Source organism: Poecile atricapillus, chromosome 4 (genome assembly GCF_030490865.1).
Source record: "Poecile atricapillus isolate bPoeAtr1 chromosome 4, bPoeAtr1.hap1, whole genome shotgun sequence".
NCBI classification, from domain to species: domain Eukaryota; kingdom Metazoa; phylum Chordata; class Aves; order Passeriformes; family Paridae; genus Poecile; species Poecile atricapillus.
In genome coordinates, this window is record NC_081252.1 from 66,253,272 (window position 1) to 66,266,734 (window position 13,463).

Genomic DNA, 13,463 nt, shown 5'->3' on the forward strand with positions numbered 1-13,463 from the left:
AGCTGATGGGATTTTGGGTCAGCAACCACCTCAGAAGTGCTGGTGCTATGGACTTGGAAGGTGTGAGTTTGTTCCAGGTGCTCAACCACCCTGAGAAACTCCCAAACTGCCCAGTCCATGGGGCAGGCAGTGATGCATACAGCCCCCTACAGAGTCTTCTTCACTTCAGAAGAGATGGGATCAAAGGATGAACTTCCAGGGTGCAGGTGGAAGTGGCTGGTTCAGTCCCAAGCACTACTGGGATAAAGATCATTACCAGATCATCCCAGGACACTGCACAAAGGCCAGAAAAATTTGGTGCAGATAGCATTCTTTGGATGCTGCCAAGTTTCTTGTCAGGAAGCCTGGGGGCTGCTTTCTTCTCCCATTTCTGCATTGTGTGAATGGGTGTATGAGACGGCAAAAAGTCCTTTCCTTTTCGAATGCCCTTTCTCTGCCTTTTTAAATTTATTTTTTCGTGTCATGCCCTTCCTGGAAACTCTGTTTAATCTTCCCTATTATGTGAAAAGTACTTTGATTAGGTTTCTGGTGTGCAAAGTGCATTCTGTGTGTTCTTCAGTTGATCAGACTTTCCCTGTTGCATCCCATTTTTTAAGCTGCCTCTTTAAAATGCCAAAGTAGAAAAGGTTGTGACACGGAGATTCAGACTGCCTCTAGGCTGATAGACAAAATGATCCTGACCTGTTTCTCCTGGGGATCAGTGGCACAAACTGGCTTGTGTTCATATATTTATCACAAACCACTGATTTAATGATTCACCTTGCAGCAGTGGGAAACTCAGGGTCCCATTTCTTCCCTAGCACAAGGTACAGCCTTTCACACTTGCAGTGGCTAAAGGCACCAGCTCAGACCAATAGCTACAGAAGGGCATTTTTAGGAAATCCAAAATCTAGAAGGACTCAGTTAAAAACTACAGCATCTATAAGGATGTAGTCTCCACCATAAGTCAGAAGTAGACAGGGCAATGTCTTTTTAAATCATTCCAGTAAAACTATGTTTAGACATGTTTTTTTCCTTGCCTTTCTGCCTCATTGATGGAGCTATAATATATTCATGGTGCACCTTCACAATGCTTTTCTCTGCTCCACACCTGGGTTTGTGATCCCCAAAGGTTTTTTTTAACAATAGCAGATTAGGGACTGATCCAAAGAAAACAGGAATTATATTGTTGAAACACAAATACATGGGTCTTTAGGGGCTTTGTTCGGTTGGCTTGGTAGTTTTTTTCTTGTTTGTTCAGGATGTTTTCTCCCTGCACACTGTTGGTCACTGTTAGTCTGGAGCCCTGGCTGCCTGGTTTCCTGACAGCTGATGGAGTCAAAGCAAAGGGTGATAAGCAGTCCCTAAAGCAGCCGTAAATATGCGCTAGACTAAGTTCATCATAACATATATTTCTCATTTTTATAAAACCTGCATATCTGCAGTTGTGCAGGGTCCAGATGAGCAGCCTTATCCTGCTCAGGTTTTCCCCAGGTGACTCCCCCCAGCTGCAAGGAAAAGAACCCCGGCTCTCCAGGGGCACTGGTGTGAGCCTGGGCTTGCAGGGACCGGCCACCAGATGCCACTGTTATCCCTCAGAATGAACTAACACTGCAGCACGTCCCAGAAATAACGCCTCAGAACCGGGGTGAAGGAACCTCCTGCATGGCTCATGTCACAGGGATGCCTGAGCATCCCTGTGAGTCTGCTGCCCTCTCCCTTGGGTGCTGTTACTGAGCAGGGACTGTCAAAAAGCCCTAAACTGGTGACTTATCTGCCACAGTTCACTGCAGATAAACTGCAGGTTTTGCTGTGCTTTATATATATTAGCTTCCATTTATTTACAGATTAACCTGGACCTAAGGATAACAAATGCATTTTCAACAAGTGATGAGAACTGCAAATTTGTCCCCCTATTCCAGTTTATCCGTTCAAAGTCAATCCTGCTGATTCAGAAATGAAATTAGATAAGAGTTAGATAGAGTTAGGTAAGTAGTGATAAGATGCCACAAGTTTTCCAGCCTAAAGTACTGCCATTGTGATCTGAAAATATCTCTTTAGTGAAAAGTTTCTTCTTTCAAATTTTCTCTTTCTTTTTTTGTTCCAGTTTTTCCACAGTGAACAATGTGTATCATCCATTCCCTGGAGAAAAATTATTTTCTGCTCCCAGTAACTTCTTGTCTGGAAGACTGAAAGAGCTTCAACCTTCTCCTTTTGACATAGTCCCTTCTCCAGTGGGCTTCATCCTGCCCAGGATCAAATCCTTGTGGAGGTGCATGGCTAGTCACAGCTTTCATTTTTTTTTTCTCCTGGATTTCAGGTGGCCCCTGAGACAAAAGCAGTCATGAAGTGGTTGAGGTCTATCCCATTTGTTCTCTCTGCCAGCCTCCATGGGGGAGAGCTGGTTGTGACCTATCCTTATGACTATTCAAGGCATCCTATGGAAGAAAAAATGTTCTCCCCCACACCTGATGAGAAGGTAATATTGTTTTTTCTGGGTTGGGATGTTGGGTCCATTTCTGGAACTATGGAACTGTTTACTTTTAATAAGTAATAAACTTTGCTTAATTTAGATCAGGTACACGTGTGTATATGTATGCATGTATGTATTAAATGTGCAATAAATAGCATATTTATACACATAATGCAAGTCTATATACATATATATAACATGATATCAGCTCATTTGTGTGGAGATGATGCTAATAATGCCAAGGTCAAGTTTTCAATCCCCACAGAGGCCTTTAACTTAAGAGCTGGACTTGATGGTCCTTGTGGATTCCTTCCAACTCAGAATATTATGTGACTCTGATTTATACACTTACTTAATGTACTTTAAAATATAGGATCGTTTACACACTTATCAGCTTGGTCTGGGAAGATTTACCCGTCTTTTTTGAGGCCAAATATGGTTTCAAAAAGCACAGATTAGGAAAATCTAGGTTTTAATTTTTAAAGGGAGTAGGCTGCGATATTTTTACCAGTGTTTTCTGGTAAAAGGAACAAGCCTGGCCAGCAGTGCTATTTTCACTTGAATCCATAAGGAGTGGGGGGAAAAAAGACTCATTGCCATATGGTGGCAGCCTTGTAACATTTATTCCAGGTCAGATGCATGGGATTGGTTTCACCCTCTTGTCCCTGGAAAGTTCCTCATTTGGGACTCACTGTAAATCTTCTGTGAAATTTTTTGCCATCTTTCCTATTTCCCTTTGGTTTCCTCAATCTAGTATTCATTGCTGACATGCCCACCAGGAGAACAGCTAGCTTCTAGCATGCACTAAAAATGTCTGTGGCCTCTTAAGAAAAGTGATTCTTTATATAAACAAAGAGCAGTTGAAAATAGTCAGAAGTTGATCTTTGACTTGAAGCATCCTTTATCTTCGAGCATATCTCTAGGCTGACTTCTTCTGAAATGACAGATCTCACTAACACATATTAAATATTTAAAGATGTATGACTGTTAAGCATTTTCTGTATCAATCCATTTTTTTCTGAGCTGTACAATGCCTGCTGTATGTGTGTATGAAAATGATCAGCAGTAAAATTAACCAGGCACTGCACAGTAAAAAGCCTGTGTAAGAAATATCTGGTGAGTGCTAATGTGAGCTGCAGAACCTCTTGCTGAGGACTGAGGGAAATCATAAAATTGTGCTTTTACATCCCACTGCCTGGGCTAGGGCTATCCTGTGCATAGGTGGTGAAGGAATATTGCCATGTGTGCTTTATCAAGCAGGTCACCCCTGGAATGGAAGTACAGCAGTGCTTCCATCATTTCCACCCAGGGACAGTGTGTTTATTTTGAGTGAAAGGACACAGCCACACGGACAAAGGGCTCCATCCCAGTGTAGTGCACAGCTGGACAAACCCCAGTGGCACTCCTGGCTTGCAGCACAGTAAGAAAGGAACCCTATACAGGTGACTGCTGCATAGTCAGTGACTGCAAAGTCTGGGAATTTGGCTACAAACCTGGAAATTTAGAGCATACAAGAGAGGTCTGGGGTTGTCCTCAATGAAAAACAGATTTTTCAAATGACAGCACAGGAACCTTAACAGCACTGTCAGTATCACTTTAAATTTTACACAGAAAGATATAAAACCTGCACCTATGAAGTGACCTGCATTTAAGTAATGTGATCTACAGCTGCTGCTGTCAGGGAACCTGCATCCCAAAATACAGCAGTTTGGTTATCTGCCATGCTTTGGCCATAACCATTGTCCTGAGTGCTGACCTGCTACATTGGCTGTGCAAGGGGAAACTTGCAGACCAGGGTGAAGTGCTGCAGAGCAGATGATAGCCAGATATTAAAAAATCTAATTTTGAGAAATACATTCAAGCCATGTTTTCCCATTTGAAAATCCATCTGTGCTTCCACTTCCCCGTGCCTGTCATGGTGAATTCATGGAAGCACAAGGATCCTCTCTTTCCTCTGCTCCAAGACACTGCAGATTTCAAATCTCTTTTTGGCCTGCACCACAAAGTGAGCCAGTAACGGCTGACAGCAAGGAGTCTCAAAGCTGGACCATGTCCTCACACTCACATCTTGCATCTGGTTCAGCCACCTAATTAAAAACTTTCCCATATTTTGAGGTTTGTGGAGGTGGATGTTTTAATTCTTCGTGTTACACAAGAAACGGAATTGATGCCTCTGCTCACCAGAGCAGAAATATCCACACCAAGTCAAGTTCACTCCCTTCCCTCCCCCTGAAAAACCCAACCTGTGATGGTCAGTGGGGTAAAATTCTGGCTGAGGTAACAGCACTGACCTCACTTTACTGAGTGGAACCTCACACTACCAAAGTCACAAGGATTCCTCTGTTTCCTCTGTTTCTTCCTTTTTTGTTCCACTATATTATACCTAAAAATGCAAGTTTCCTTGAGGTTCATGACTGCTCATATGTTAGCTTCTAAGTGATAACAAATGTATTGTTATCCAGGAACTTTTTTTTTAAGCATAACTTTTTTTTTTCTTCTTTTCTTTTTTTTTTATTGATTTTGTTTGCTTTTGGAATTCTCACTTTCTCTTCTCACTACCTCTATCACTTTCACTTCAACTAGTGGCCAGGCAAAAGCCTTATGCCTCTTGGTGTGAAGCAAGAGGAGGCTTAGTCACTGGAAATAGGACATCTGCAGATTTCCTTGTAAAAGGTGAGGATCATACTCCTTACTCACATAGGCACCTTCTAAACTTTATATCAAATACCTTCCAAGGTATTCAGAACTGGGACCCAAATTCCAGTAGAAATTAAAGATATTGAGCCTGGCACTGAACTATTTGCAGTGAAAGTTCTTCTTAACATATTTAATTAACATCTATTTCTTTTCAGCAAAACTTTGAAGAACACTTAATTTTCTGGTCTGAGCAATATTTAAACACAGAAACTTAAGGGAGTTGCAAAAGCATTTTCTATTAAGTCTGGATTTTTAGTTTCTGGTCATCAGAAGCATTTCAGTAAAGTGTCTTTACATTAAACTCTCTTTCCACCTTTCCTTGGTCACCTACCTGATTCCATAATTGGCTCAGCCATGTGATTATTAGAAACAAGTACAAAATATCAAACAATCACAAATGTCAATGAATGTAGTGGTTTTGGTCATTTTGGTCTTTATCCTTGATGACAACACTAGGATAAAGTTTTGGGATCATTTCTAAAACTGGGATTTTCACCACCAAACTTCTTGCACATGTTGTCTTAAGCAATATGGAAAGAAACTCATGATGATGAATAGTGGAATCAAGCATCATCTGATAACTGCTGTAATTTCAATGTCAAAATCTGAAAGGCTAGCCTTAGCAGGTGAGGTTCCAATAAACAAAAAGGAGAGGCAGAATTTTTGTGCAAAGTTGGAATAACCATGGGAGAAGAAGGGCAGGAACATGATTCAAATCAATGGTTTCTTCAGATAACTGCTCTTTCTTCTGTCTTCACTACATATTCTGCCACTGTTTCTTTCTGCGTGGTGACTGCTCTGCTCTTCATCAGTGTCAACACTCTTTGGAAATCAGTGGTGACATCCTACATCACCACGTCCTATCCTTCACTTTTTAGGAGTGATTTCTGCCCCACAGAGAACCAACTGTCTCTGAGATCTATCTGGCAGGTTTTCCTGTGTGAGTGATAAGTGCAAAGCAAATTGACACTGACTATCTTAAACAGAAGCACTCAGTGTAAAGGCTTACTTGGGCTGAGGGTAATATAAGTATTTTTAAGGGGTAAAAATATCAAAAGCTAAAACAAAACCTAAAGGAGGACTAAATTTAAATTTTAAAACCTAGTACTTGAAGCACAATCAAAAATGTCCTCTGCTTCTGCTCCAGGTGGTAGATTGAAGTCAAGTACCAAAAAATCCACTGGTATTTAATATTTTGTCCCTGGATAAATCTATTGGATTGCAGAGAAGAACCCTAAAAAAGAAGACAAATCAAAATTTCTTAGCAACAAACAAAACTTCCTTGCAGAGCAGTTCATCACCTCAATCACTCTTGAGGACGCAGGGTGGCTTGTTGTCTGGACTCACCACAGCAATTGTTAATTACTATTAATAACTGAAAACTAAAAGTTTCCAGTTTGTAAAAGCAAACACATTTCAATCCTGTCTGTTCCAGGTGTTCAAAATGCTGGCTAAAGCCTATGCAGATGCACACCCCGTCATCTCAGACCGGTCTGAACTTCGCTGTGGTGGGAATTTTGTAAATCGTGGAGGTATTATAAATGGTGCTGAGTGGTACAGCTTCACTGGAGGTAAAACCACTTTACCATCATATCAAGTGAGGTAAAACCTCTATGTGACCTTTATAAGACAACAGGGTTTGAACAAAATGATTTTATTCATTTCAGTTTGGTTTAGGTCCTACCCATGCAAAACATAATTTTTAGGGGATTTAAATAGTAGAATCTATGTTGGTAATGTTTTTATTCAGATAACATGGGATACACTCAACCCCAGTGGGACTTGAGGAAAATTAACAAGTAATGCAAGGGTCAAATTTGTTATATCAGATAATATTTTTATTTTCAAATCTGATATATAGAAATAAATGCTTAATGCTATGCTCTCATTCCTTAGCAGCATAAGTCAGAATCTATCTTGTGGACTATGCATGTGCTGCTTTCTCATCTCTTTAAATAAATTCTTTTTTTGAGGAAAACTACAACAGAGACAAACATCCAATCAATTTGTGTTTCCATTATTAATTTGATTTGATTTGATAATAGTATTTTGTTTTCTTTAGAATTCCTTCAATACTGGCATGGATAAAATATCAGTGTTCATAAATTTTCAGCAGTGCTTCAGTTGTGTTTTCCAATAGGACTCAGCTGGATCCCCAAATAATTATGTTGAAACCAGACATTTGGAATGCTTTGGGGCATGTGTGAGAATTAGGTTAAGTTCTCTTTGGCTTACTTTCTTCCCAAAATTATATTCAATGTCTTTTGTACAAAAACGGTTTTGAACATAATAATTGCAAAAGGTCATTTCTGTTCTGCTGACCCTTGGCAATCACCTCTGATATAGCCGATTATACAATTACTGTGATTAACCAATTTTATTGCTCTATTGCTACTTCTTGGCCAGGTGAATAATAATGTAAAATTATGGGGTTTTTTGCCTGAAAGAAATGTCATTGTCATTAGTTAATTTACAGTTGAAACAAGTTGTAGTATTCTGAACTTGTTGAACACTTTTTATATATTAGCCAGCACTTTTTGCAGGATAATAACCCACACCCACGGGGATGGCATTCAGCTGACTGAGCAGCAAAGCTCCAGTTAAAAGCTACATGGCTGTTCATGAGATCTCCTCTTTCTTTTTAAACCTGTAGGTATGGCAGACTTTAATTACCTTCACACAAATTGCTTTGAAGTTACCGTGGAGGTAGGATGTGAAAAGTTTCCTTTGGAGGAAGAACTGTTTACAATCTGGCATGAAAACAAAGGTGCCCTTCTGAATTACATGGAAATGGTACTGCTCTGCTTTTACAGACCTTTTTGCTTTTGTTTTTCTTTCTCATTCTTTGTCAAAATTAATTTCTTTGCTGTTTTTCCTGGTTAGCTCTCGAGATGATGCTGAATCAATCACCACACTCCTCCAGGGGCCCCAGTGCCTCAGTTTGTCCAGAAGGACACACAGGTGGTATTTTGTCTATGCTGCAGAAGGGATTGAGATTGAGGACTGCAAAGGCCTTGAAAATAGTGAGAAAGGAAATTATCTGTGAATACTTTGGGCAGCACTATTCATCAGCTGCCCAAAATTTAACACTAGAGAAAAGAGAAAACCTTAATATTCAGAAAATATGAATCAACTGTTACCGCTGAAGATGAATAGATCACATGGACACAGGTCGAGGTGTGGTGAAGAGAAGAGAGCGTTTATTTTTCCCCCCAGGATTCTGGTTTCTGACCACAGCCAGGGATTGGATGGTCAGGATAACACTTTCTCACAGCACTGGCCATGAGAGATGCCCATCACAAGACGTGTAACAGAAAGAATGTACACATATCTATGTTTACAGTTACTGTCCTGGGAAAGTCTTTAGAAAACCATGTCAGCAAGCTCAGAAGCTGAGTTTTCAGGGCGACATCAACCTTCCTCTTGAGGACTAAAGCATCAAGATCTTCTCTCCAGAGAACTTCCTGAAATTTTCCTTTTCATATTCCATGTTTGTGTCCCAAACCCTACTGTCCCACAGCAAGAAAGTTAGATTCAGCTAAAATCTGGCTAGAAATGCTATTAAACACTTTCTATCTTGATTTCTTTATGAAAGTAGTTATTAAATATCCGAAGCTAAATCTTCTCAAGAAAAAACTGTGTGTCCCTGAGCATTAAAACATGCCACTTAAATGTCATTTTTAATAATGAGTTTAAGCTCTGCAAAAACAAATACCTCACTGACAATAAGTAAGTGAGCACAGAAACAGAAGTTGCTCATCTTTCTCTCAGCCATTAGTAGATTAGCTTTCTGTCATACCTTATTTTGATAGAGTATGCAGTAATTTAAAATTGTTAGGAGTGTTTTTATGGCCTTTCTAAGCAACCTCTTGCTACTTGTGGTAAGTATTATCATTCAATAAAGTCTACAGTACAGACCACCAAACTCATTTCGTTTTACAGCTGTCTGATGAAAATGAGTTTTAGTGAATCCAAATGGAGCTGGGTTAAATCCATATATATTACAACTGAAGTCTTCAAGATGTAAAGATTTTATAGTGTGAGATACTGTAGAATTCTGTGCTGGAAAAGCTTTCTGAGTAAATGCAGGACAGTAAGCAAAACAAGTTTGCAGATAAGGATGACTGAATTACCCCCGATAAGGATTAAGTCTGCCATAACCAATTCAAACTTTTCTTATTCTGATATATACCAGGCTGTTTGGTGTGTGTACAAATCTACTTGGCTTAACACACAGAAGTAGAATTCATTGTCCTAAATGCTGATCTTTTCTCCCCATCAGAAGCAATAACAAAACACCCTACCAAACTCATGTGACACCAATTTGAGGAAAAATGAAAAATAGTATATTTACTAAAGCAAGCCAAAGCAAGCTTGTTAAAGAAATTTCATTTTTTTTTTATTTTTATCCTGTCATGTAATAATTGCAAAATTTTTATTGAAGCTGGATGAGGTCATACTACTTTGAGTATGTCTGCAATGTAAATTAAATTTAAGTCTGAGATGACTCTTCTGACCATATTTACTCTCTATCCATATGATAAATCCCCAAGTTCATGCTGCAAGAAAACTGCAGTGTTTTATTATAAAGGACAGTTTTCAAATTCTTATATTGAGTTGCTCCTAAACCTTCCAGTGAATAGCTTCACTCAGTATGGAAGAGCTGCTTAACAAGAGCAGTGACAACAGAGTCTCATCTCAGATTTAAAACTGCTCTCACTAGATAAGAATTTTTTTTTCAAGTTTTTTATTATCAATTGGTGTAAATTTGGATATTTTGTTGGTTATTTTTAAACCTTTTTATATTCCAACAGAAAAGCAAATATATGTTTCCCATTGTTTTGATGTTCTGTGTTTTTTTCTATTCTTTTGTGACAAGGGTACAGGGGAAGGGAAAATGAAAGGAAAAGAAAAGAGGAGTTGGGGAAGTGAAGAACAACTCAAATTGGTCATAGCTCCTCAGAGAAAAAGTCAAAATGGAATTATTTTTCACTTAAAAAGGTCATATAGATTTCCCAATATAAAATATTTTAGATTTGGATGACTGCAGAAAGAGGATCTTAAGAGGCTTAATGTTTCGATACTGGGAACTTTTTTTCTGTTTAGTTTTATTTTATTGAACTTACAATATAGGTGTTTGTGCACCTCCTTGCATGACAGAATTCACATTGCTCTTTAGTTTGTCACCAAGCACATTTCTCAGCAGCTCAAGCAGCTCAGTTCTGTGCTTGTAGAGAAGGGAAAATGGCTGTCATACACTCTGCTGTCATGACATTCTGACAGGCACTGAAGTGTAGGCAGCAGAGTGATGATGAGTCACAAGTACCTGAAGTGATGCTTTCTCATTGTGTTCAGAGCACCAGATTGGTTTTGAAAGCCTTAACTTTTAGTTTCTTTGTGGTCCTGTGTCTAGGGCAGACTTTCAGAAACAGTCCTTAAATACTGTGGTCAGACCATGAGGTGCCAGTGATTTGTGCACAGAAGGGTCTCTCAGTGCAGAGCCACATACCTATCCCAAAAAAGCTCTGGTCCCGTTGTCCCTTTCCCTCAGTCCCCTTGGACCTCCCTAAATAGGGAATGTGATCTGAAGGGGCATTATCTTCTGAGAGCCTCTAAATGGGTTGAACTCTTTGACAATTGTTTCCTCTCTACAAGGGTTTCCTTGTGATGAGGAGGTGGTATTGTAGTAAGTGACTCCCATCTAATTTTGTTTTGTTTTGCCAGGTTCATCGGGGAATAAAAGGAATTGTGTCCGATAAGTTTGGCAACCCGATCAAAAATGCTCGTATTTCAGTCAGGGGCATTCAGCATGATGTCACCACAGGTAATATTTTGAGTTTAAGATTTTTCGTGGGGTAGAGTGAAAGTACTGAGATCTTAACCTCAGTGAAAGTATTGTCATGTTTGGTAGAAATGGCACCTTAATGGAAAACTGAAGGCTCAGGTGGGGGTTCCCTTCTAGAATAAGAGAAGACATGTCAAGCTGCTAAGTCTGTCCTGTCTCTGGGATGATGGAGTTCTTGATGTGAAAAATTTCACCTGGAACAGTCTGCTGTCCACCAAAGCCAGTATTTGGAGGAATATGGTAAAAGCTCTGCTCAGAGGCTGTAACTCAGCATGTGGAGATGTGGAGCCTTGATGGAATAAGTTAGTTGAGATATTGTGAACATGTTGTAGGTAGTGCAAGAGGATCCTCTCTGATTTTCACAACTAGAATAATTGCAGGAATTGAAGCATCCACAGCCTTTCCTGTTCATGTGGAAACACATAAATACGTGCAATTTTTGGATAATTATTATTAGAACATTGAATTATGTCTACTGTATACCTGTCACCAACTGATAAACACATATTGGGGCATATACAACTGTTACTTTTCACAGTCATAAAGTTCTGAGCTCTTAGGCTGTCACTGAAATCAATGCTTTCTTTTTATTATTGATTTCAGTGAGAACAGGGTAGGCCATAGAAGTGCAAAACAGTAGATATGAATGGTTACATTTTACTCTAATGATAGTTGTTGAATCAATTTGGAAAGCCAGAATGGCTTATAATGTACTGGATGTTTTCCAGCTTTCAAAAAAACTAGCATTAGAGGGGATACAATAGTGGAGATAATGCAGACTCTTGAGGCTGGTGGGAGACTCTGGCATGAATTAGGGTCTTTTTCAAACTTCTTCCCAGACAATGGCTTCCCATTGGCAGTGGATCTTTAAAGGATTAAGAATTAAATAAAAATATGTTTACATTGTAGGAAAGAAAGTATTTTTTCTGAGTTAGGTAGGGTTAAAATGTCATATGGTTAAAAAGAACTAAGAAATTCCACAAGAAAATAGTATCAATACAACACTAACTGAACTAAGAAACTTGCCATTCAAAATAAAGGAAATATAAAATGAGGAATAAATTTTTCAGTTTTAAAGCTCCCTGCTTTTTCCTGCAGGGTCTAACCTTCAGCTGGAGGAAATTTACACCCATTTTACACTAATGGCAATTTATACCAGCTGCAGCTCCAACTCCATAGTCTTACATCCGAGAATGTCTGCAAAGTAATTGAATGTAATTTAATAAAAAGAGGGATTTCTTAGCTCCTTAGACATTTTAAATATATATATGTATATATATAGCAGTCTGGATTCTGATGTCACTTTCTTAAGTTTCACATAGTTTGAAATTAATTTCTTTGGGAGTTATTCGTTATACCCTTGGGAAAAGCAGCATGAAGGAAAGCATCTCTTCCCTGTGATACAGGAACAGCAGTTACTGACATTTTGTACGTGAATTTTACTCCATTAGCTCCCAAGGGCCAAGTTTTCACAGGCAAAGTCTCTTTTTGTCATCTAGAGTTTGCCTTCAAACATTTTTTCCAAATTTGTGCTGCTTCCACGGCCCCTTAGCTGCTTGTGCCCACGCGTGTGTGTGCAGCTACAGAGGTGAGGCTAAACACTGAGCTCGCTTTTGTCGTGCCTTTCCCAAGCTGCCGACGGCGACTACTGGCGGCTCCTGCCCGCGGGGACGTACATCGTCAGCGCCCAGGCGCCGGGCTACAGCCGGGTGATGAAGAGGGTCACCATCCCTGCCAGGATGAAGCAGGCCGGGCGAGTGGATTTCGTGCTGCGGCCTGCCGAGGCCTGGCCCAACAAGCTCCTCCGCCGCTCCATGGAGGACGCGTACGACCCTTACGACCCGCTGGAACTTTTTGACCCTCACGCCCAGCACGGGCGGTCGGAGGCTCGAGGAGGGTCCTCACCGGGCAGGGAGAAGCCCTGGTGGTGGTCGTACTTCAGCTCTCTAGACCTGCACAAACCTCTGTGGCTGCTCAAGCAGCGCTGACGGGCATCGCCGCGCTCTGCTCGGCTCGCTCCGGCGCCCTTCCGCTCCACTCCAGACAACCTCACTGCTCCTGGCAGTATTTAAATGTTTCATTTGAAAATATGATATTAATTCAAGCACGCTTGCTTCTTTTGTTTTCTCTTCACACACAACTGAGTATATTCAAGTGGGTTTTTAAGTATTAAAAACGACGGTGCACATGCATTCAAAGGCCAGATTTTATGCAGGTTTTTTCCTTGGTAATGCTCTGTACTTCTGCCCATGTAGTTAATCATCACATTCATTATTTATTAGGTTCTAAGTACCTGCAGGAAAATATTCCCAATCCTTTAATGCATTTTTGTACATGTTTTAATACATTAATGATAACATACTAAAAACAACATTCAGAAACACTCAGAAAATGCTTTTATTTTCCCCTTTTACATTAGCTTATTAAGTTCATTAGCTCTTCTAATAACAGCTCAAAATGTAGGGTTTT

General features: G+C 39.9%; 1 protein-coding gene across 1 annotated transcript in view; it reads left to right on the forward strand.

Moving 5' to 3' along the window:
• Positions 1 to 12,982, forward strand: part of CPZ (carboxypeptidase Z) — a 34,724-nt gene extending 21,742 nt beyond the window's left edge. The window contains exons 7-11 of the mRNA XM_058838280.1: positions 2,300 to 2,458; positions 6,585 to 6,720; positions 7,803 to 7,942; positions 10,874 to 10,973; positions 12,627 to 12,982. Of these exons, the coding sequence (XP_058694263.1) occupies positions 2,300 to 2,458; positions 6,585 to 6,720; positions 7,803 to 7,942; positions 10,874 to 10,973; positions 12,627 to 12,982 (891 nt within the window). The remainder of the gene's footprint in view (positions 1 to 2,299; positions 2,459 to 6,584; positions 6,721 to 7,802; positions 7,943 to 10,873; positions 10,974 to 12,626) is intronic.
• The last annotated feature ends 481 nt before the right edge of the window (positions 12,983 to 13,463 follow it).